This window comes from Canis lupus, chromosome 2 (assembly GCF_048164855.1).
Source record: "Canis lupus baileyi chromosome 2, mCanLup2.hap1, whole genome shotgun sequence".
NCBI lineage: Eukaryota > Metazoa > Chordata > Mammalia > Carnivora > Canidae > Canis > Canis lupus.
Window position 1 is genome coordinate 41,096,779 of NC_132839.1, and position 25,093 is coordinate 41,121,871.

At 41.1% G+C, this 25,093-nt stretch overlaps 1 protein-coding gene across 3 annotated transcripts in view; it reads left to right on the forward strand.

The window, feature by feature from the left end:
• The window catches only part of PCSK6 (proprotein convertase subtilisin/kexin type 6), a 185,238-nt gene that overhangs the window by 56,738 nt on the left and 103,407 nt on the right, over positions 1-25,093 (forward strand). For all 3 annotated transcript variants that reach the window (XM_072796449.1, XM_072796454.1, XM_072796457.1), the window contains exons 3-6: positions 6,039-6,149; positions 6,687-6,830; positions 7,934-8,010; positions 10,240-10,328. In XM_072796449.1, the coding sequence (XP_072652550.1) occupies positions 6,039-6,149; positions 6,687-6,830; positions 7,934-8,010; positions 10,240-10,328 (421 nt within the window). The remainder of the gene's footprint in view (positions 1-6,038; positions 6,150-6,686; positions 6,831-7,933; positions 8,011-10,239; positions 10,329-25,093) is intronic.

The following is a 25,093-nucleotide window of genomic DNA, read 5'->3' on the forward strand; positions in this document are numbered from 1 at the left end:
CCCTTCCCCATTTTGTGCTCGTGCTCTCTCTCTCTCTGTCAAATAAATAAATAAATAAATAAATATGTTTAAAAAAAAATTTTTTTTTACCTCATCTACAGAATGGCATTCACCAGATGCCTAATTTTAATTTGATTGACTTCTTGAGAAGAAAGATGGAGGGGCATGCCTGGCAAAAGAAAGCATTGCTATTCACATAACCTTGGGAAGATTTTGAAGTCTTCTGCATGACTAGAATTCTCTCCCGCAGAGCAAATAAGTTCTATGATAAATATGCTATATGTATAGCAAGCAACATAGAAAAAAAAAAAACAAAGATAAAAAGAAAAGGATCAGTGTGAGGTTCCACCTTCACAACATGACTTTGAGGAAATCAAGACATTTTATACAGGTTTGTACAGATCTGCTAAAAGAGATGATTTGTTTGGGCCAGACGTGGCATTTGACAAACCATGCTCTTGCCCCAGATCACTTTATGGTTGATGTTACACACACACACACACACACACACACACACACAAATTCAGTCAAGGTCATCGGGTAGTCATTAAGGCTATCACGTTTTCTCCTCTGCAATGTGTTTTTAAAAGTCTACCTGTGGTTATATTTGTAATCTGAAATGTATCCATTTACCTTCACTCTTGCATTCAAGAAGCATGTAGTGAGCTCCTTCTGTATGCCACATGTTGCCTGGCATGCTGAAATACAGTGCTGAGCAAAACCCAGGCCCTGCCCACAGGCCCATGGGGAGTGGAGGGTCATCAGACAGACCTCCAGACACATCCAGTTATGAACTGGCCAGTGCTGGAAGAGCGAGGTGCAGGACAAGCCCTCAACTTCTGGCAGACTCACCTAAGTATGTGTTCATTCTGTGTCAGTTTTCATTTTGCCTTTTCAGTAAGAAAGAGGATGATCTATCAGTCCAGCAAATCTTTGCTGAGCAAGTACCTGTTGCAGGGCAGGTGTTTGCTGAGAGCTGGGGAAACAAGGGTGACCTCAATCATCCCTCCTCTGAAAGGAAAAAAGAGCTGTCAAATAGTGTGCACACTGTCAGATGAGGGCATGCAGGGGTGCCTGGGCCCCCCAAGGGTAACCCCTCAACAGCCAGCCTGGATGTCAGAATGGGCTTCCAGGGTGTGCGGAGGTCAAAAGATGGATACAAGGATGCCTGGGTGGCTCGGTGGTTGAGCGTCTGCCTTTGGCTAAGGTTGTGATCCCAGGATCTTGGGATTGAGTCCCACATTGGGCTCCCCATGGGGAGCCTGCTTCTCCCTCTGCCTATGTCCCTCCCTCTCTCTCTCTCTGTGTCTCGTGAATAAATAATTAAATCTTAAAAATAAAATAATAAAATAAAATATAATATAATATTGGTAAAGAGCTGCTGCCTCGAGCATCTCTCCCTGGCCCAATGCAGCCTCAGCCACCATGGCCACTTCTCTGGGGTCCTCTATGTTCTCATCACTAGCAATGAGAAGAGAGGTCTGACTGAGCTAGGGCTTCCAGATCCTCCTTTAGCAGAACAGCCTCGTGGATTCTGAAACATTTAAGAATCTCAGCCCTAATTAAGGCCACTATTTAAATCCACATTACTCTCTGAGGGCAGCTGTAACAAATGACCACACACTGGGTAGCTTAAAATAATAGAAATTTATTCTCTTACAGTCCTGAATTCTAGAATTCTGGAATCAAGGTATTAATAGGGCAGTAGCTCCTCTGAAGACTCCAGTTGAGAATGATCTCTCCTTGCCTCTTCCAGCTCCTGGTGGCCCCAGGTGTTCCTTGGCTCATGGCTGCATCCCTCCCACCTCTGCTTCTGTCTCTGTCTTCCTAAGGGCTTGTCCTTTTGCCTTCTTGTATGGGGACCCTTGTCGTTGGAATTTAGGTCACATCCAAATAATCCAGGGTGGTCTCATCTGGAGATCCATAACTTAATTACCTTTGGGAGGCCACCATCTACTTAGGTATAGTAGGTGAGAGGCCAGCTACTATAAAACCTATGGAGAGGGATCCCTGGGTGGCTCAGCGGTTTGGCGCCTGCCTTTGGCCCAAGGCGTGATCCTGGAGTCCCGAGATCGAGTCCCACATCAGGATTACTGCATGGAGCCTGCTTCTCCCTCTGCCTGTGACTCTGCCTCTCTCTCTCTCTCTCTCCCTCATGAATAAATAAATAAAATATTAAAAAAAAAAACCCTATGTAGAGGCGCCTGGGTGGCTCAGTTGGTTGAGCGTCTGACTCTTTGATTTTAGCTCAGGTCATGATCTCGGGGTCACAGGATCAAGTCCCACATTGGGTTCCACGCTCAACGTGGAGTCTGCTTGAGATCCTCTGTCTCCCTCTGCCCTCCCCCCTGCTCATTCCCTCTCTCTTTTTCTCTCTCTAAAATAAATAAATAAATAAATAAATAAATAAATAAATAAATAAATAAAAGAAATCTTTTAAAAAGCCTATGGAGAGCGAAGTAGAAGGACCAGGTACTTTCTTGTGTGCAGTATTTCTCCTTCCTTCAATCCAATGACCTGAAGATTTGACAAGTCTTCGTAAGGAGGTTGGGCTCAATCCTTACAAGGCATACTTGGGCATTAAATGTATTTTATTATGCTCCAGGCCCACTCCCTTGCAGGCTTACTTGAGTTTAGGACTTATTTTCTGAGCTATATGTCTGTGGCCTTGAAAGGTAGATCATGTGTAGTACTGTCTCTTTCATTTTTCACCAAGAGGAAGTCTGAGTGCCTCCTCAGGAAGTTCTGAGGGAATCTGGATGGACCATGAGGGAAGCTTCAGTGAAAAGGGACAATCCAGGTAAACTTCCAGAGAAATATTATGAAAAACACTTGAAACCCCACAAAGGATCTCAGGTTGCCTTTTCTAATAAAGATAATCACATGCATCAAGGAAAATAGCCTCAGTCAGGTCTCCCTCCCAGCCATGACACCCATCATCAGGACTGTTTTGCCATATTTGTTCTCCAGTTCTGCAGAAAAATGATTCCATTTGTGACACCTCCTTGGAGATGCTAAACTATGTACCCCTTTCTCATAAATCACATCACTATTCATGAATGAAGACCCTCAGACGTGCCTGTGTGAGGGTAACCCCGTTAGCAAGGACAGGTCCAGATATTATTTGATGAGATACCTAAAGTTTCAGTCATGTGGTTTTGGGCCATTAGCACCTCTGACCTTCCTAGATAGGCCAGGTGGCTCCTAGGTTCCAACCTGAGGGGCATCTGCAGAGCCCTGTCTTTGAGTTGGAGGTGCAGGACTTTAGTACTTTGGTGCTGGATGGGACCCAGTGGTATTCAGGCATCAGACACAGAGCTAGACTCTGTCACAACTTTGTCAAGCAGACAACTGAATGAGCAACCACAAGGGCCATACCATCCAGAAATCAGGGCAGGTAGACCTAGCAGATGCCAAAATGCAGGAGTCTAGGATCCCCTTGTATTTCCCTGCAGTTGGCTGAGAAACAAGGCAATGACTGGGGCCCAGAGAAAGAAAATGGGAAGCAAGCCCAGACCAAGGGACCACTGGCCAAATCAGCCTGTGACAGTGAGGTCACCTGTGATTCTATCTGAAGAATTTGTTGTATTTGGTTCCATTGGCCTGACAGGGCCTCACTGGCAGTCAAAGACTTATAATAACCTGTTGCGGGAGAGAGGGCTGCCCCTGAGACCACATTGGAGGGAGAGCCCCAAACTGTACTGTGGACCACAAGCCATTATAGCCCACTCTCAGAACTGGGTGGTAACGTTGGATTTTTACCTAGAGTCCAGCCGTGACTTGGAGGCCAGGATGCCCACACTCTTTCATCCCACTAGAGGACTATCTTATAACTTCTGGCAACATGGTTTCTTATGTCACCTACCTGATTTGGGGAAGTCACCCACTCGGGCTTGAAAGAGGAGAGAGTTCACCTCCTCCTCTGTAACTGAAAGTGGGGCCTGGTGGCCACAGTAGCAGAAGGTGCTGGATGTTAGTAAGGTAAGTGGTGAGTCAGTGGGGCAAGATGGATGGGAACACAGTGGAGCCATTAGTGGTATACATAACACTTGATTTTGTAATTAGGATGTTTAGCAGATTAGGAAATATTGTCTCAGGTATCTTATGCCAAGCAAATCTTTTCTGGTTCAGGCAATGATATATGGGCAAGTTGCAGAATGCCATCGGAGGGTGTTCTGAAGGAAATATCTCATTGTATAGTTTTATTTTCCATGGAAGTATTTATCCATGGCACTTATAAATTATCTAGGACTTGGGGCCTAATATTAGTACCTAAGCCCAAAATTGTTTTTGAGCTGTTTATGGTATTTCTAAGGAACCTGGTCTCCTGGTGTTTCATGAACAAAGCACATTGGTGGTGGGACAGGCTGTGATACTTCTTTCTAAGCATTTTGTCTTGTTGACCAGGGTTGCCTTTCAGATCAATCCCTACCCTTAGATGTGAGGCTGTGTATGAGGCTGTTCTGCTTTTGTCCGTCAGGACAGTGTAGGGTAGTTGAGGGCAGGAGAGGTCTGAGGGAAGACATCTTGCCCCTCTGCCCTTGGGTGCCTTTATTCCTTTCAAGAGTTGTCTTGGGTGGCTCCCATGGTGGCTGTGCCAGCCTTGGGTCTGGAGCCTGGGGTCACCAGCCTTGCCTGGTCTCCAGGTCCCTCTGGGTTTCTACCACCCCCAACTTTGAGGTTCCCATCACCCACTCCTCCTCCTCCTTCTGCTTCCCTACCCTGTGCCACCTGTCCACTACTTCAGAGCCTGCATCACACTCTGGGCTGCTTGGTGCAAGACCCCACCCAGAGCACAGATTCCTGAGAGCAGAGCCCCAGTGCCCTCAGCCTGCCCATCTCTACCCCAGCCAGACTGAGCCCCAGAGGGAGCCATTACTGAATCAGGTGAGACCACAGTAGCAGGACCAAAAAAATGCTTTGCTTGAGGGCATGGGAATTCTTTTGCCCATGATCTTTTAAAAATAAAAATAAAACAGAATGAAACAAATCTCTTCTACCTTAAAAAACTCAGACACACATACACTTAAGTGAATACTATACCAGTTCATATGCCAGTGCCCCCTCAAGACAACTTGTGGTGAGACCCATTGTACAGATGAACAAACTGAGGCCATGAGATTACTGGACTGCTCTCAGTCATCCAGCTGCTGAGTATGGGACTGGGTTTTGAATCTAGGCAGCTAAGCTCCTGGATTCCTGCTCTTAAATGTCATGTGTACTCCCTCTCAAACCGTTTTCCTTGGCTGTGAAGGCAGATCATGCCAATTGAAAATTTATGAAACTGTGAAAATAATTTAGAAATTTGAAATTACCAATAATATCACCACTGAAGGGCAGCCCGGTGGTGCAGCGGTTTAGCACCGCCTGCAGCCTAGGGCATGATCCTGGAGACCCTGGATCGAGTCCCACGGCAGGCTCCCTGCATGGAGCCTGCTTCTCCCTCTGCCTGTGTCTCTGCCTCTCTCTCTGTGTCTCTATGAATAAATAAATAAATAATCTTTAAAAAAAAATGTCACCACTGAATTGCTGCTATTAATATTTTGCCATATCTCTTTCTAGATTTTTTTCTGTGTGCTTATTTTGGTGCCGTGTTTCCAGTGGCTGCTAAAAATTCCAGTGAATTTACTGATTCCTGTCCTCTATTGAACATCTTGCTTCCAACTTCCAATAACCATTTGATCAGTTTCTCCCCTCTTTCCTCTTTCAGCTCTTTCCATTCTCATACATGTATTTCCTTCATATTCAGGACAAGGGTCACCAGACAATTTACTGGCAACTTCACAAGCTGTCTCTCTCTCTCTTTTTCAGTAGAATGATCTCAAAACCTCTTTTTCCTGCCACATACACAAACGAGTTCTAATGTTTAAATGTGGTGAAAGTGAAAAGGAGTGAAAAGGTCTCCTTGGTATTTACGATCCAAGACTTCTGTGACACGGATATTCATGAAAAAGGACACTTGTAGCACCTACCGAGAGGCTACAGACAATTATGAGACCCTCTTTAAAATAAATAGTAACTGCATTTCTCCCTGCCAGGTGCAATGGCTCCAACAACAAGAAGTGAAACGCAGGGTGAAGAGACAGGTGCGAAGCGACCCTCAGGCCCTCTATTTCAATGACCCCATTTGGTCCAACATGTGGTACATGGTGAGTAGGATGTGGGCCTCACTGCCCCTGGGGCATTTGCACTGCTGTGCTTCTGAGATAGATTAATTTCTCCCAGCAAAGGTAAATTCTCATGACAACTGGAAATTGACACACTTCCTATCAGTGTGAACCCCCTACTTCAGTGCTGTGTAGCACAAACTTTCTTGTGCAGGTTTTAAAAATGATGTGCAAGCTCCCAGGGAGAGTGGCGGGGGGTGGGAGTGGTGTTTGAGCAGGGGAGTGATTTATAAGTTTAATGAAAATGAGAGCCCCCAAAGGGAGATGGTGCCCTAGGAAAATGATAGATTGCCAGGTGTGGAAAAAGCATGGGAGCTCTTCCTATTTACTCTTCTTAGAAATGGGTGGGAGAAAGCAGTTGTCTGCTCTGTAGGGCATGGGGAAGAGTTTCCTCCTTATTGCACGCATAAGAGCATCCCTGCTGGGTTTACAGGGTATGATATATCCATCTTATTCCAAGGGATGGCCGCAAGGAGTGCCCCTGCTGGGTGGGGTGCTTTGTGTCTTCTGTGCATACAGCATTGTGGTGACAAGAACAGCCGCTGCCGATCAGAAATGAATGTCCAGGCAGCGTGGAAGAAGGGCTACACTGGGAAAAATGTGGTGGTCACCATCCTCGATGATGGCATAGAGCGGAATCACCCGGACCTGGCCCCAAACTATGTAAGTCAAGCCTAGGAATGTGCAAAGATATTCAACCATGCTAGTCAGTAAAGGAATACAAAAGATTTCCCCCTCCTACCCCATTATACTAAACAACACAGAGAGCCATGATGGGGAGGGGTGGCAAAACACGCTTCCCTGTGCTATCCTGGAGCTAGGGGTTGTACAGAAGGATTCGTTCAGATGTTTGAGGAGTCACATATGCACACATGACATGATTGAAGCCTGGGCTCTGGACCCAACTGCCTGGGTTCCTCTTCTGCCTCACAGCTTACTAGCTCTGAGGCCTTGGGCACGTTGCTTCATTTCTGGACCTCAGTGTCACCATCTGTAAAGTGGCATCTCATCAGGTAGTTGTGAGGATTGAATGTGTTTGTAAATGTAAAGAAGAGAGCCAGGCATGGATTGCATACTTTCGCTATTCTAAGGAACCCGTATGCCTAACGACAGTTAAGTTCAACCATGTCGTGTCTGTTTGAGAGACAATTATGCAGCCCTTAAAAATGACAGTTTTGAAGTCAACAACTCGGGAGAGATTTTCTGATGTGTTTTAAAAGGAGGATATGAAATGATATGAATACAATGATTGTGAATGTATAAGCAAAGACATGAACATTAGAAGTATAAGATGCAGGACATTCTGACACATACAACAACACAGATGAAGCTGGAGGACATTGTATGCAAGAAGCCAATCATGAAAAATCCAGATACTATATGATTGTGCTTGTAAGAAGCACCTAGAGCAGTCAAATACACAGACACAGAAAACAGAAGGGGGGTTGTCAGGAGCTGGGATAGTGGGGAGTTAGTGTCTGATGGGTGCAGGGTGTCAGTTTTGCAAGATGAAGAGGTGTGGGGATGGAGGGTGGTGATGGTTGCACAATAGTGTGAATATACTTAATGCCATTGAACTTTATACTTTAAAATGGTTAGGGTACGTTTTGTAGTGTGTATTTTACTGCAATAAAAATATATATAAGATGATAGTTATAGGAAGAGAGTACCAGGTGTATGTTTTTCTCTACTTTCTAAAAGAGGCATGAAAATAATTTAAAGCATACTGTACTATTTCTCTTCAGTCACTGATATTCCTTTCTTAGGATTCCTATGCAAGCTATGATGTCAACGGAAATGATTATGACCCATCTCCACGTTATGATGCCAGCAATGAAAATAAGTATGTTACTTTGTCTCCTCTTTCCTTGCTTCCCTGTCCTTCTCCCTGCAGAATCACTATTGAACTGTCCCCCAGGAGGGATTCTAGGAGGGTGATGGGGCTGCCTGGCTAGTATCTGGGGCTTACCCAGAAGCCAGATGTGGCACAGCCTGTCAGGCACAAGACAGTCTCTGTGGATTTTTGCCTCTTCCTTAGGTGCATCACCTCTGCTGGTCAACTAGAAATTGATGTGTGACCAACATTATTCCTATTTCCAACCTTGTCTCCATGACCAGCTGTGTTAAGACAGTGGTTTGGGGGTACCTGGGTGACTCAGATAGTTAAGCATTTGCCTTCAGCTCAAGTCTTGGGATTGAGCCCTGTGTAGGGCTCCCTGCTCAGTGGGGAGTCTGCTTCTCTCTCTCCTTTACCCCTCTGCCTCCTCCTCCCCACCACCACCACTCATGCATGTGCTGTCTCTCTCTTTCTCTCAAATGAATAAATAAACTCTTAAAAAAACAAAACAAAACAGCAGTTTGGCCTATTTGAGCACAAACGTCAGTGCCTGAGCTTTTTTTGTCTCCATCTATGACCTTGCAAGAGAGGTGGAAGGGGTGTGAATGATATTGGATAAACCTGGGTTTAAAGCCTGACTCTACAGATTCCTGGCTGTGTGGCTCCATCTTAGTCTTAGAGACTTTCCCGTGGAGATGATGCTCCTTAGCTCCTGGGGTTGTGGGATGGGTGAGCAGACAGGTGAAGGACATACACTGCGGTGGGGGGGGGGATGTCTATATAGCTGTTTTCATCACTTTGCAAATGAAGGCAGTGGGGTCTGGAGAGATTAGGTCACTTGTACGCTGTAAGTGGCAGCCCTGGGGGTAGAAACCAGTTTCACAAAACTGGTCCTGGGAGTTCATTTGCTATGTCCTGCTTATCTTTTTTTTTCTGTTAGCATTTCCCGTGCCCTGAACTCTTACCATTCCTCAAAAAATATTTAGAAGGAAAGAACAAAAGCCCTTTCTTTTATCTCCCAGCTGACATTACACTTGCCAAGGTGCGTTCTCCCTCCATATAGTATTTTGCTTTTCTGTAGATTCCATGGTGAGGTTCAAATTCTGCTGCCCATGCCGTGCTGTGCAGGGAGGCTCAGCGAAGCTGACGTGTTCTACACAACAGACTGCAGAGCTCTCCAGAGCCCGCAGAATTCCCAGCCCTGAGGGCTGCCTCCCTGCCTCAAGTCCCAAGGTCACGGCCAGAGATGCCCTTCCTGCTCAGCGGTTGACATGCCTGGGGTGCAGGGTGCCTTGATTCCCAGCCACACATCCAGGGGGCAGGGAGGATTGATCCCGACTCAAGGCAGTGACCCATGAAGGGCAGGCTTGAATCTGGATGAGGCATGGAGCTCTGTGAAAATGGTAACAGCCCTAGCCCTGGCTGTGGGGCCGCCCAAGGTCAACAGAAGGATGGATGACTCTCTTCCAGAAGGCTAGCACACAGACCTAGGACTCTTTAAACATGGTTTTAAATTTGAATCAATGATTCTCATCCCTGTGGACTCTTCTTAGAGATGTGCTGTTTAAACTTGCCCATATTTTGGTCTGCTAGAGAAATTACCTCGATGCAGCACATTGGGAAATGGGGTCATTACCAAGGAAAACAATTTGTTTTTCCGGTAATTTCCTCATAATCTCTCTGCCACTGTTGAGTGTTCCAATTTAGAGCGTTCTTCCTCAGCTCCTGCTTAAGTGACCGTGGAGGTGATGGGAAGACTGTCCCGAGGTGAGCATGGGGGCAATGGGTACACAGGGGACCCATTGGTTCCTCCTTCATCCTGTCAGCCCAGCAGTCTATACTGCACCTGTAATGTGCCAGGCAATGTTCTGTTAGTCATTTGAATGCATAGCTCCAGAGGAGGGAAGCCTGGGACCTTGGGTGCTGGAAGCAGAAGCCCCACCCTCAGTCCTAGGGTTTTGGGGAAGAGATACCCCTGAGCCAATATTCACCTTTATGGCCAGAAGGCCTCATTAGCCTGCTGATGTGGGCTGTGGCAGGGCCAGGACTGTCCCAGAGGAGCTGGCCATCAGAGGAGGGATGTTGTTGCACTGAGAGGGGAGGCAGGACGTAGGCTTTCGTGTCATATCTGGACTTAGGGCTAACTGGCTCTCTTCCTAGAAGACCTGAGCAATGCCCTGAATCCACCACAGGTTGCTGGGATGAGCCCTAACCTCGTTTTCTGCTTTGCTTCAGACATGGCACCCGTTGTGCAGGCGAGGTCGCTGCTTCGGCCAACAACTCTTACTGCATCGTGGGCATAGCATACAATGCCAAAATAGGAGGTAAGGTCTGGGAGCACAGGGCCTGGGAGCTTTGGGGCCAGTGGCAGGGGTGGCGGGATGACCCATCCTGCCAGGCTCAGCAGCTTTGCCTCTGCTGCCTCAGATGCCCAGGCCTGCAGCCACGTGCTACATATGCAGAGGAACTGCTCACTGTTTGACCTGAAAAGCCATCAGAAAAGCACCCTCTTTCTCTTTTCTGGTCCTGCTAGTCTGACTCACCCCCACTCCCCAGACCGCCCCTCCTATGAGGCCACATTGGCTCCCTCCTGCTCCCAGCCCTGCAGTGGCTCTGTGTCACTTCCATAACCTGCTGGCCCCCATCTCTTGCCCCTGCCCCCCTTTTTAGCCAGAAGACATTTATCATACTGTCTGTCCCCACACCCCTCCACCCCCCTGCCACATGTAATCTTCCCAATTTGGCCTGGGCTGGCAGCATTCCTTCCCATCACCCCAGAGCCTCCTTCTGCCTCTCCCTTTGGCTCCATGCCCACTTGACTCCTCCCTGGCTTGTTCACCACAGTGTGTAGGGGACTTGGTCTTCCAGGACCCTGTAAGGAGCAATGCCTGACCCCAGGTATTTCTGCCTTTCCTGTTCTCCATTTATGATTCAGACTTCTCTTGCTAGGTTAAGGCTTTAGAGCACAGTCACAAGTCTTCCTTCACCACCTGAGCCTGGCAGTTTGACAGTTCAAACTGGCAATCAACAAGTACTCTGAAGTATCATTTGGGAACATTTCATTGAGCTGGGAACTGAGCAGGTGCATGCCATGGGCATGAATGGCCCTTGACCATCCAGATGGCTTTGGGGCACCACTGTTCTCATTTGGGACTCTCTCAGTTTGGAGGTACTCATGCTCACTCAATGGGCATGCTAGGATGCTGCCTTCCTGTGGCACTGCTATAGCCCTTTCAGGTCTGCTATGCACTGCACAAGTAGAGAGGTTGGGCTGTGGATTCCCTGGATCCCCCTGGAGGTTTTGATGAGTGAATACTCCTAAAAAGTCTCTCCACAAACTGTAGGACCAGGGTGACCTGGATAATAATCCCATTCCCATTCCCATGACCTGCTAGCTGTGTGTCTTTGGATAACCAATGTAACTTCTCTGAGCCTTGGTTCCTTCACCTGTGGGGGAAGAATGGCAATAATTCAGCTGACTCCTGGGGTCTGTTCTGACACTGAAGTGAGATACTATGTGTGAAAGCATTGGCTCAGGGCTAAGTCTGCAGGGAGCAATAGAATCTGAGCAATTCCATTCCTCCTACTAAAACTCAAAGGGATAGACCCCACCTTTAGGATTGTCTGAGCCTTGCTCCCCAGAGACCCTGGACTGGCAGCATTGACAATGTCTGGGAGCTGTTAGAAGTGCAGCGTAGTTGCCCCTGTCCCAGACCTATTGGGTCAGGATCTACATTATAACAAAATCCCTAGAGGGTGGGACAGTGAGAAGTGCTGGTTTAGTAGTTTTTGGAGTCAGGCAGGTAGGTAACACCCACACTGTGGGCTGTGATGAGCAGCCAGTGGAGTTATGGAGGTAAAGAATCTCCAGAGAATGTGCACGTGGGTATGGTTGGTTCTCACCCTATACTCATTGCAAAATTGTATACCCCAGTTTCCCAAATTCTGAAGAGATCAAGTCTATGACCAGAGATTGGGACCAGGAATATATTCTTTAATTAATGCATTTAATACCTTTGACGATGAACTGTACATATAATATGGTGCTAGCCACTGAAGGGAAGGATAAGACAGACATAATCTGGGACCTTCTAGGAGCTCCACACATCTTTGGTATGAACAGTGTGAACATGAAAGACAGTATAAGACCAAGTCCTGAAATGATAGAGGCAGACCAGGGTTCCCAAGGGTGGCAGTGTAAGCACTTGGTGAAGGCAGAAGCATGAGAATAAGGCATGAGCTCAAACTGAGGGAATTTGTGAACAGAGAAAGTGCTGAGGGAAAAATAGGATCTGGAGCGTGGAGGCATGCTACATAGAGTTAGGGACCACAGAGTGGGACTGGCCATGGACAGGCAAGTGTGGGGTTGGAGGCTGGCACTGGCCCAGGGAATCTGTGACAGTTGTGTCTACAAAAATGCCTGTGCACTGCTTCAACCCACCACACAGGCAGCCATCCCTTCTTCCTCCAAGCCCAGCCCTGGATAGGGCAATCTTCAGGCACCCCTAGTATAGCTTCCCTCTTTGCATGTGCTAATGTACAGCAGAGTTTTTCTGAGATGCCCATGGAGCTGATCATGAGCTAGACTCTTAAAAAAAATTTTTTTTTAGCTGTTGCCCAAGAGATTGAAGTATATATCCTAACTTCTTCCAATCTCTTTGAAATTACTATTATACAATTTCACGTATTACATATGAACAGATTATTTGAGTTCATACTCTCATGCTTTTGTTCTTATGTTTTATTTCATATGTTATAGACCCACATACATTGTTATTCTTGCTTTAAACAGTTGACTATAAAGTACTAATGGAAAGGAATATATTTGCATATTCACCATTTCCAGTCCTCATCCTTACTTTCTAGCTTTGGATTTCTATCTGGTTTCGATTTTTCTGTAGCCTGAGAATTTCTTTTCGTATCTTTTGAAGCACAAGTATAGTGGTGATAATTTATCTCAGCATTTATCTGGAAGTGTCATAATTTCATCCTCATTTTTGAAAGAAATTTTACTGAACATAGGATTCTAATGTGATCTGTTTTCCTTTCAATACTTTAGAAATGTTCTTCCATTGTCTTCCGGCATCCATTGTTTCTGATGATGTCACATAATGTGATTACTTTTTTTGTATATGCGATTTGCCTGTGACTAGAATGTCCTTTGGTGTAATTCTGTTCATGTTTATCTAGCTTGGGGTTTGCTTGGCTTCCTAGTGGCTTGTTTTTACTTTTTGGTCTAAGTCAAATGTGGAAAAAAATTGTCAGTATTTGTTTTAATTTTTTTCAAACTTATTTTCTCTCTCTTCTCTTTGAGTACCAGTTATAGTTGTTAGATTGCTTAACATACCTTACAGGTTATTGAAGCTGTGTTCATTCTTTTAAGTCCTTTTTTTCTCTGTGTGTTTCAAATGATAATGATTCTATCACTGTCTTTGGGTCCATTAATACTTTCTTTTGTTGTGTCTAATCTGTTGTTAATTCCATCCAATGATTTTTTTTTTTTTTTAACTTTCAGATCTTGTCCCATTCTGTCCTGTGATTTCCACTTGAAATTTTTTTTCTGTTTCCAGGTCTTCCTGAGATTCTTCTTCTCTTCACCCATTATTTCTATCTTTTCTCTTAGATTCTTTACCATATTTGTAAGAGTTACTTTAAAAACTTGTACTAATTCCAGTCTAGGTCTGGGTGTTTCTAATGATTGGTTTTTCTTTTTACAGTGGGTCACACACCTCTGTTTTTTGCACATGGCTAGTACTTTTTTCCTGTGCACCAGACATTGTTGTGCTACCTTGTAGAGACTCTGGATTCTGTGATCTTTGAATGCTATTGAGCTTTGTTCTAGCAGTCTAGAGGTTTGATTATTCATTTTTTGATGGTTGATCTCTTTCTGATTTGTCCCTAGCCTTAGGGAAGATTCTTTATTCCAACCACATGGTCTTTACTTCTAGATTGTGACCCTTTGGGCATCTCAGTGGAAAGATGGAAAGGTTTACCAAGACCTCTAACTTGACAAAAGTCAAGCTCCAAATTGACTCCCCTGTGACAGGCAGCAGCTGAGATATCCACTTAGCTCATTCAACCTCCAGCTGTTCTTTTCCTCCTGAACCTCTTAGAGTCTTGCCCAAACATGTTTAGGTCAAGGTTCAGCCAAGTGTTTGGAAGGAGTTATATGTATGTCCTCTTCTGTGGCTCTCTCCTTTCTAGGATTTATCGCAATTTCCAGCTGCTCTAGCAGTCCCAAACCACATCCCCTGACTCCCCAGGAGAATTAGATTGTGCTTTCCTTCTTGAGTTAGCTTCTCTATACCAAGAGAATTGGGGAGTTCTCTCAGAAGAAAAGTTATTTAAACTTAACATCATAACCAGTATTCCCTTCTTTCAAGAACTGAATCCCCTGCCTGCCGCTGCCTTCTCCTGGTTGCTTTCTGATGCCCTTAAAAAAAAGCCCTATTTCTATTTAGTAAATATTTTGTTGAGAATTTACCATTATTGTTTTTTAAAGGAGTTGGTGTGATAGAATCTACTCTGCTGATATTAGAACCAAAACTAGTGGTTTATATTTCTTTAATGAATAGATGATATATTAGGTACTATTGCTGCATGACAGTCACTGCAAAACGTTGCTCCTTAACCAACAAACATTTGTCATCAAGCAGAAACAGTGGCTCCGGGTCACTCATAAGGTTGCAGTCAAGCTATTGGCTGTGACTTTAGTCTGAATGCTTGACTCGGGCTGGAGGATCCACTTCCAAGATGGTCACTTATTTGGCTATTGGCTGGAGTCTTCCTTTCCTTGCTGACTGGTGGCAAAAGTCCTTCTTCCTTGATTCCTCACCATGTGCAGGTCTCCATAGGGTTCTTAGAGCATCGCCAGAACATGGTAGTTATCTTCTTTCATTTAAGGTGAGACAAGAGAGACAAGAAAGAAGCAGCAATATTTTTTATAACCTAGTCTTAGAAGTTACATACCATTACTTTAGAGAAATGGACCATTATGTCTGACAAACAGTCAAGGGGAGAGAAATTAGGCCACACCTCTTTTTTTTTTTTCCTTTTTTTTTAAATTTTTATTTATTAATGATAGTCACAGAGAGAGAAAGAGAGGCAGAGACGTAGGCAGAGGGAGAAGCAGGCCCCATGCACCGGGAGCCCGATGTGGGACTCGATCCCGGGTCTCCAAGATCGCGCCCTGGGCCAAAGGCAGGCGCCAAACCGCTGCACCACCCAGGGATCCCCAGGCCACACCTCTTGAATGGAAAAGTATCAAAGAATTTGTGGGTGTGACTTAAAATCACCACAGATGGGCTCCTAAAATTTTGGCTACATATTTATACAAATGGAGTAATTTTGTTCTACCAACTTGCTTTGTCAGACTGTGCATTTCTTATATGTTCTTTCACATAAAAATAATTAAATCAAATGAAAGAATTAGTAGAACTGTCCAACTATCTGTAAAATAATATTCTCACTAGAACATTACTAATACATGTAATGATTTATCAAAGAATGGAAGAGTACAGAGGAGAAGGTAAAATATCTAGATCCTGGTGAAAATAAGAATTACCAGTACTTACTGAATGTTTGCTAGATAATAGGCACTGACCTAAGGTCTCTGTATTTTTTTTAATTTTATTTATTTTAGAGAGAGAGTGCACAAAAGCAGGGGGAGGGGCAGGAGAGGGAGAATCTCAAGCAGGCTCCAACTCCCTGCTCAGCAGGCCAGAGCCTCCATCTCACCACCCTGAGACCGTGGCCTAAACAGAAATCCAAAGTTGGTCGCTTAACCAACAGAGCCATCCAGGTGCCCCTATATGTATTCTTATGTAACCTATGTAAGACACTGTGTTACAAATGCTGCTGTTACCTCTATTTCAGTGATGAGGGCCAGAGAGGTTTTCTAATTTGCCCCAAGATCAAACCAACCTGGCTCCAGGTACCAGCTCTTTCTATCCACTCTTTAATAGAAATCTTTAAACCATATATACAGATGGATGGGTGAATGGCTGGCTGGATGGCTATTATTTCATTGACATTTGATCATACTATACTTGTTTTTAGTAAAATATATTAAGCTTAATTTTATGCAAACAGCATGAGAAATTAAATCAAACTGAGTAATTCCTGAACTCCAGATTTAATTTTATGTTTCAATTTATATATTTGTTTAACATTTAATTTTATGCTTAATTTGATTTATGTGAATGTAATGGAAGAAAAAGAAACTTAACTTGAAACCAAGACATTGCTGAACTTCACATAAATATTTTATTGTAATGAAATATTTTCTCAAATAGCCCTTTAAGGTTATTTAAAACAAAACAAATCTCAAGGTTGTGAAAATCTTTCAGAGGCCAAGGTTACTTTTTTAATGTCTAATTTGACTTATGTGAATTTAACAGAAGAAAAACAAACTTAAAATGAGGGAATTGCTGGGCCTCACATAAATATTTCATTATGATGAAATATTTTCTCAAATACTCCTCTAAGGTTATTTAAAAAAAAAAAAAAAAGCACCCAAGACCATGAGAATCTTTAAGATTCTAGGGTTACTTTATTTTTTTGAATTATATGTTTCCCATAGTGGATAATTAGATAATTAGCACCTTTTCACCCTCACAGCTTGATTTCAGATTTTTGTCATTGTTTTTAGCTCTCAGGGTTCAATAGTAATCATCTGTCACTATCATTCTGACAGTTAGTCTTGTTTCACCACCATCGTTTTCAGTGCAGTTTTTCCATTCCTGAGCTATTTGTTTTTGATTCATCTCTTAGTTCACTGGATTTCATCACTGAGGAATTTTCTTCAGGAAAGGCAAACAGGTGCTATATTTTCCTAGTTCTTTCATCTTTGAGAATGTCCAAAGGTTGCTTTTGCCCTTGAATTATATTTGTGTTCTCTATTCTATCCTTACAGAACCTAGCAAACATCACTTTGTTTGTCCCTGGACTCACTGTTGCTTGGAAAAGTTAGAGGTCAACCCGATTTTTTTCCCCTTATAGGACACATGACTTCATGGCTTGTGTAGAATTCTTCCTTTAGACATGAAGTCCAGTAGCTTTGCTGGGCCACCTGGGTCTGAGGATTATTCTATAGCAGCTGTTCTTGGGATTTAATATTCTTGAAAAGATCTGGGTATTTTTTTTCTTTCAGGCAACTTCTGTTATTGTTTTGACTATTTTGGGTTCCATATATGCAGTTCTATTCTTTGTGTGTACCACTTATGCATATATTGGGTTTCTGTTATCTTACTTCTGTATTTCTTTCCAATCATATTTAACTTTTTGTTTATTTCCCACTTTATCATTTTATTTATTTATTTATTTATTTATTAATTTATTAATTTATTATTTTTTGTTTTTCTCGAGCCTGTCCTCTATGTTTTTAGCAGTTTCACCAGTGTCTTTTTTCCTAAAGAAAACTCTAGTAAGGCTTTCATTTCTAAAATTGTTTAATGTTTTCCTTCTATTTCTGTCCTGAGGATAAAAACACTTAGGGCCTCTTTCCTTTGTCTTATCATCTCTTCATTGAACTCTTGTATATCTTTGATCTCTTGCTTCAGAGAGAAATTATATTTTCATTCAATTATGCAGAAGTGTTTGTTTATGCTTTCATTATTCTCTTGCACTTGTTATGCCCCATTTTTCCTTGTTTCTTGTAGCATTATTGTATAGATATCATGCTAGTCACCTTTTGGTTCTTATTAATGACCAGCTGGAGAGTAGATGAGGGCTTTCTCTCTAAGCCAGTAAGATGCTAAAATTTGGGGGTGAGGGGTAGGGAGGAGCAGGAGAGAGATCAAGGCTGCGGGCATCAAGGTCATGGGTCTGTGGACCTAGATCCTTCTCTTCTGCCAGTCTAATAGCTTTAAGAGCTCCTCTACCCTCATCAGTGAATTAGTGTTAGCTCATGTTATGCTTGCCACAGTGGGGATGGGGCAGAGCTGATTGTCACTTGCTTTTTATCCTCCAACAAACCATGTCACAAAAAAAATGCCTGTTCTTTTTATTTTATTTTTTTAAGATTTTATTTATTTTGAGAGAGAGAGAATGAGTGGGGAGAGGCAGAAGGAGAGAGAGAGAGGGAGAGAGAAAGGGACAAGCAGACTCCCTGCTGAGTAGGGAGTCTGATCTGGGGCTCGATCCCAGGACCCTGAGATCATGACCAAGCCAAACTCAGATATTTAACAGACCAAGCCACTCTGGTGTCCTAAAATGCCTGTTCTTGGAAAGACAACGCGTCTGTATAGTTCTTGATCAGACCGCACTGTTTCTAGAAGAATAGACTTTTCACTTTTGCTGTGAAAGCAATGCAGTGTGGCAAAGAAACAAACCCCCCTCCTAACCCCCCAGCCACCTGATGCCTGGTCACAAGGTCCTTAGGTGTATTGCCTACTTTATGGTGGAATCACAGAGCCATGTGTCATCTTCATTGTTTTCAGAGAGGAGAGTGGGGTTAACTGGGAGTCTCTTTCATTTCAGAGAAATTTTAATCTTTTTTAAGTTGTAGAGCTGTATATTAATGATTTGTGCCTTTTTTCTATGTATAATATTTCAATAAAAATCTGTTTAAAATTTTTTATGTTGTTAGATTAATCATTTTCGTGACTCCTGGGTTTGGAATCTTGCTTAGAAAAATCCAAGATAATAAATCAATTGTCCTATATTTCTTCTAAAAATGTAGCTTTAGAAAAATAGTTCATCCTAAAGCTTTTATGGTTTTGTCTTTTGCATTTAGCTTTTTAATCCATATGGAATTTATTTCTGTGCATGGTGTGAAGAAGAGACCTAACTTTATTTTTTCCCTGCAGGTAATATTTAGTGATCTGCACATGCCACCCTAATCCTCCATTGTCTCCTTAGTTTCATCAGCCTATTTGTTTTTAATCCTTAAATGAGACCTCACTATTAGTTATTATATAGTTTAAGCAGATTTTTTTAGATAACTTATAGGACAAATTTCCTCTTACAGTTCTTTTTCAAAAATTTCTTGGCTATTCTTGCACATTTTCTCTTTCAGATGAACTTGAGAATCTGCTTGTCAAGTTCCATAAAAAAATCCTGTTGGGATTTTGATTGGGATTGCATGGAAATTATAGATTAATTGGGGGAGAATTGACATCTTTACAATATTGAGTCTTCCCACCCAGGAACATGGTATGTTTTTCTTTATTCAGGTCTTCTTTGACATCATTTAAAAGTGTTATCACTGTCTTCATATCAATCTCCTGCATTTCGTGTTAGGTTTATATCTAGGTTGATTTTTTGAAATTTTATTACCAATTGGTTATTGTTGAAATGGATATAGGAAACTATAGATTTTTGCATGTTGGGTTTTTGAGTCTGGCCACCTTAATGAACTCTATTGGTGTTAATTTTTTGTTCTCTTGGCTTTTCTGGACTGATATAAATAAAAGCTCTATAAATGTAATGGTGGTTTTTTATCTCTTTAATAACTCTCATTTCTTTTTCATGTCTTATTTCAATGTACAGGGACTCCTGATGATTATTAAATAGTGGCAATTTATAGGTTTTGTTGTTTTATTTCCTGCTTATACAGGAATATTCCTAGGGTTACACCATTTGTAGATATCTTTCATAGGTTTTCTGTGATTACTTTTTACTCCATTAAGGAAATTTTTATATTCCTAGATTTCTAAGAGGTTTGATGAGAAATGGATCTGTTGAATTTTATTACATGCTTTTTAAGGAGCATCTATTGAGGTAATTATATTGCTTTTCAAATGTGCTATTTAATCTGTTTATTGTGTTAAATTATAGCCATAGATTTCCTAACAGTGGAAAATTCATTCTTCTATTCTTAGAATAAGTTCTATTTGATTATGAGTATTGTTCTTTTAATATACTGCTTGCTATGTTCAATTGTTAATATGTTACATATGGTTTTGAATCTTTGTCTATTAGATAGCTTGAACTACCGTTGTTGTGTTTTGTTATGTCTGTCTCCAGTTTGGGTATCAGAATTATGCTGGATTTTTTGTAGAATGAGTTGTGAAGTTTTCCATCTTTCACTGTGCTCTGAAACAGTTTGTATACTGTGGACATTGCCTGCTTTCTTAAATGTTGGTAGGGCTGATAAATCAATCTGACCAGGCAGGGTAATTCTTTAAAGGGCTAAGTCTATTCAAGTTTTCTATTTCTCCGTGAGGAAATTTTGGTAGTTAAATTTTCTTGCAAAATTATTTATTTCTCCAGATTTTCAAGTATATGACCTATAAATCTAATATTGTATTCTTATAATTAAAAAGATATATCCTCCACATTCATACTTATAATTGTTCCTGATCTTGTTTGTGGCATCTCCTTTTTTCCTTGATCAGACTAATGAAAAATTTGCTATTTTATGAAAGTTTTTTTTTTCTGAGAACAAGATTTTGATCTTTTAAAAAATTATTTGAGTTATTTTGTTTTCTAACTCATGAATTCTACTTTCCTTTGTTTATTAATTCCTTTGGCTTTTTAATTTTTAATATTGTTGGTTTTTTTCCTAGCTCCTTGAAAAGAATGCTTAGTTCTTTATTTTCAGGTTTTGATGTGCTCTAATAAGGAAATAAATGTTCTATATACTTTCCTCTCATTACCTATCTCTGGCTTAATAATACAGTGCTCTTACTGTTATTTGTTTCTGAATAATTTTTATTTCAGTTTTGATTTTTCTCTTTAACTCAAGAGTTCTTTATAAGGTATTTAAATTTTTTTCCAACTGGATAGATTTTTTTTGGCACCTCTTTTGTTGCTAATTTCTAACTTCATTGCATTGGAATCAGAAGCTGTGTTCTGTATGTTTTTTGCTTTCTGGAACTTGTTGAGTGTTTCTCTGTGGTCTAATGCATGTTCAATTTTTCTAAATATCCCAGTGGATTTTTGAAGAGTATTTCTATCCTATGCTTATTGAGTACAAAAATCTGTATAAATTAGATCAGAGGTTGCAACTGGTAGTCCACAGGCTGCCTTGGCCTACAGATGTGTTTTGTGTGACCCACATGAGTGTTTTTTTAACACTTAAGCAAACATTTACAAATCAAGGCATCTTCTATGAAAGTAGGAGTTTCTTTCAGAAGTTCTGGCCATTTTGGCCCTCTGCTTCATGGCGACAGTTAGCTGGGGCTGCACAGTGGCTGCTCCTTCAAAGAGCAGTTCATCCATCTCCCTCACTGCCTGGTTTGGTCGACATATCCCCTTCAGCCTTTTGTCCTGACTTCCCGGTGTCCATAGGCATCCATCTGTGTCACCTGTGGGCCTGATCAAGCTCTTTCAAAAGTTTTGGCAGTCTTGTTCTATCTGCCTGGTCAGTTTCGGAGAAGGGATATTATTTCCATGATGATTGTGGACTTGGTGATTTCTCTCAATCTTTGGTATATAAATGTCATAGCTGTGTTCACACAGTGCACAAAGGTTATCATCTCTTGTTGATGTAATGACTCTTTCTTTAATCAACATAAAAATCCTCTCTATTTTATCCTTTTTTTTGCCTTTCATTGTTTTTGTTTTTGTTTTTTATCATCTATTTCCTCGTATGTTTTTCATTCCTTTATTTCTAGCCTTAGTTTTGCAAGCAACCTGTATCTGGCTTTATTTACTTATTTTTCTTGTACAATCTAAGAATTACTTCAAAGAGGAAATTTGATATGTCCACACCTGTTCTGATTTCAGATATTTCTAGATTTATGTATGTGACCATATTTTGCTTTCTCTTAATTGACTGACTTAGTTGACGGATTTATTTTTACTGTTTTTTTCTTGTTTCTTTTACTTCCCTTGAGAGATATAGTTTCTTTTCTTTGTTTCCTTTCATTCTAATGGCTTAAAATCTTTACATTCAAACTGTCTTTCTACTCCCCCGAGGCACACGTACTTGAGTTTATGTTTTCCTACACTCTTTAGCATTACTCAGTACCTATCCCCTTTTCCATAGCAAAACAAGAATCTTACCATAGTTCCCATTCCCTCTGCCACCTCTCTTCTCCTTCATCACCTCCTCAGATTGGGGCCATCCAGGATTTTCACTCCATATTGTCATTCACAGTTTTATATTATGCAACCTCAGTATGTCACCTTAACCATAATGGTTGACCATTTTCTTTGGTCACCATTGTTTCTTTGATCTTATGGCTTCTTTATATTAAATTCTTTATTTTACAAGATTGTCTTTTTCATTAAATCATTCATTCTTCTAAAAGATATTTTTAAGTGGTCCTATACAAGTGGATAGTTATATAGGTAATTAATTTTCTGAGCACTTGTAGGCTTTATTTTCTCCCAACACATTTGGCTGTGTTGAAATTTTAGGTTCAAAATAGTTTTCACTCAGAATTTTAAAAATATTGTCCCTCTCATCTTTTGTTATCTAGTGTTGTTGATGAGGGGTCCAATAGCAATATTAATTTTTGTGCCTTTTCAGGTAACTTGTTTTTTGTTTCCAGATATTTTCAGGATTTTTCTCTTTCATTGTTCTGGGACTCAACCTCTTTGAGTCTGGATGTGAGTTTGTTTTAATTTTCCTGCCTGGCTCTTAGTGAGCCTTTAAAGACTCCATATTGTTATTAACAGTTAAACATTACACTTCAATAATTATGTGAGCTTAACTAAAAGGTAGACCAGTTTCTTTGGTCACCATTGTCTTAGGTGTTGGGAGAATCCCTAAACTCAGTATTCCAGCTCTCTGAATATCTCCTATCTATTCAGTTTGTAAATTTTGAAAGTAATCTCCCATGTCGGATTTCTAGTTGGTGTTTTCAATTAAACTTTTATTTCAAATAATTGGTAGATTCACAAGTGATCATAAGAAATAATACACAAAGATCCAATGTATCCTTTACCCAGTTTTCCATAATGGTGACATCTTGCAAAACAATAGTACAATATTACAACCAGGATATTGACACTAATATAGTCAAAATATAGAATAGTTCCATCACCAAAATAATCCTTCATGTTGCCCTTTTGTAGCACACATACCCCTTCCCTAACTCCTTCCCTAATCCCTTGGCAACCAACCATTCATCTGTTCCCACTTCTATAATTTTGTCATTTCAAGAATGATATATAAATGAAACCATATACTGTGGAGCCTTTGGAATTGGTGTTTTCACTCAGTGTGATTCTTTGGAGATTCATCCAGGTTGCTGTGTATATCAGTGGTTTGTTTCTTTTTATTAAAAGGTAGTTTTCCGTGGTATGGATGTACTACAGTCACCCACTGAAGACATTTGGGTTATTTCTAGGTTTGGGCTATTAAAGCGCCTAGAAACATTCTTGTATAGGTTTTGTGTGAATGTAAGTCTTCATCTCTTTGGGATAAATATACAGGGGTGCAATTGCTGAGTTCTGTAGTAGTTACATGTTTATTTTTTTTAGGAAGCTGGCAAATTGTTTTCCAGAGGATCTGTACTGTTTTACAATTCCACTAGCAAAGTATGAATGATCCAGTTACTTTGCATGCTTGCCAGTAATTGGTAACATCACTTTTTAAAAATAGCCATTCTGATAAGTATATAGTGGCATTAATTTGCATTTCCCCAAGGCTAGTGATGTTGGAAATCTTTTCATGTGTTTGTTTGCCATCTATATATTCTCTTTAGTGAAATGTCTGTTCATATCTTTTGTTCATTTTCTAATTGTAATGTTGTATTTTTAATTGTTCATTGTTGAGGGTTTTTTACATATCCTACCTACTAGGTCTTTGATGATTATGTTGTTTGTGAATATTTTCTCCCATCTATAGCTTATGTCTTCATTTTCTTTAACAGGGCCTTTTGCAGAGTATAAATTTTAATTTTGATGAAATCTATTTATCAGTTTTTCCTTTTATGGATCAAGGTTTTTAGTGTCAGTCTAAGAACTCTTTGCCTTGTCTTTGATTCTGAAGTTTACCCTGTGTTTTTTTCTAAAATTTTTTTACGGGTTTAAATTTTACATTTTGAATCCCATCTTGAGAGAGAGAGATCCATTTCAAGTTGGTTTTATATAAAGTGTGAGACTTAGGTCAAGGTTTCTTGTTTTGTTTGCCTATGGATGCCAGAACCATTTGTTAAAATGCCTATCTTTCTTCCATTGAGTTGCTTTTGCATTTTTGTCAAAACTCAGGGACATTTGTGGGAGTTTATTTCTGGATTCTCTGTCTGGTTCGTTGATCTCTGGGTCTGTTTCTCTCCTAGTACAGCACAGTCTTGATTACTGTAGCAATGTGTAAGTTGTGAATCAGGGCAAACTGATTGCTCCCACTTCATTTTTCTTTTTCAAAATAATTTTAGCTGTTCTAGTTCTTTGGCTTTTCTGTACAGGTTTTATCATTATCTTGCCAATATCTACAGAAAAATCTTCTGGGCTTTTGGTAGGGATTGTGTTAATAAACCTATACACCAATTGGGATAATTGACATCTTTACTATGTGTGGAGGCTTTTAGCTCATCCACGGTGTCTCTCAATTTGTTTGAGTCTTTGGTTTCTTCTATCAGCATTGTGTAGCTTTCACTATACAAGTCCTATACACAATTGTTTAGATTTATACACTTAGGTATAAATATCACTAGATATAAATATCATTGCATTTTAAGCAATGATAAAGAGCACTGTATTTTGAATTTTGTGGGTTTTTTTTTTTAAGATTTTATTTATATAGTTCAGAGACAGAGACAGTAAGAGAGAAAGAGAGAGATCGTGAGCAGGGTAAGGGCAGAGGGAGAGAGAGAAGCAGGCTCCCCACTGAGCAGGGAGCCCAATGTGGGATTCCATTCCAGAACCCTGGGATCATGACTGAGCCCAAGACAGAGGCTTAACTGACTCAGCCACCCAGGCACCCTGTATTTTGAATTTTGATGTCTATATGTTAATTGTTAATATATAGAAATGTAATTGCTTTTTATATGTTGATCTTGTATCCAGCAATCAATCTTTCTGAACTCGCTAATTTGTTCTAAGAGAGATTCCTTGAGATTTTATACTTGATAAAGTCATCTGCAAATAGGGCTAGTTTTATTTCTTCTTTCTAATCTACATGGTTTTTATCTTTTCTTGCCATATTGCCCTGGCTAGAACCTATAACCTAGAGTAGACATCCTTATCTTGTTCC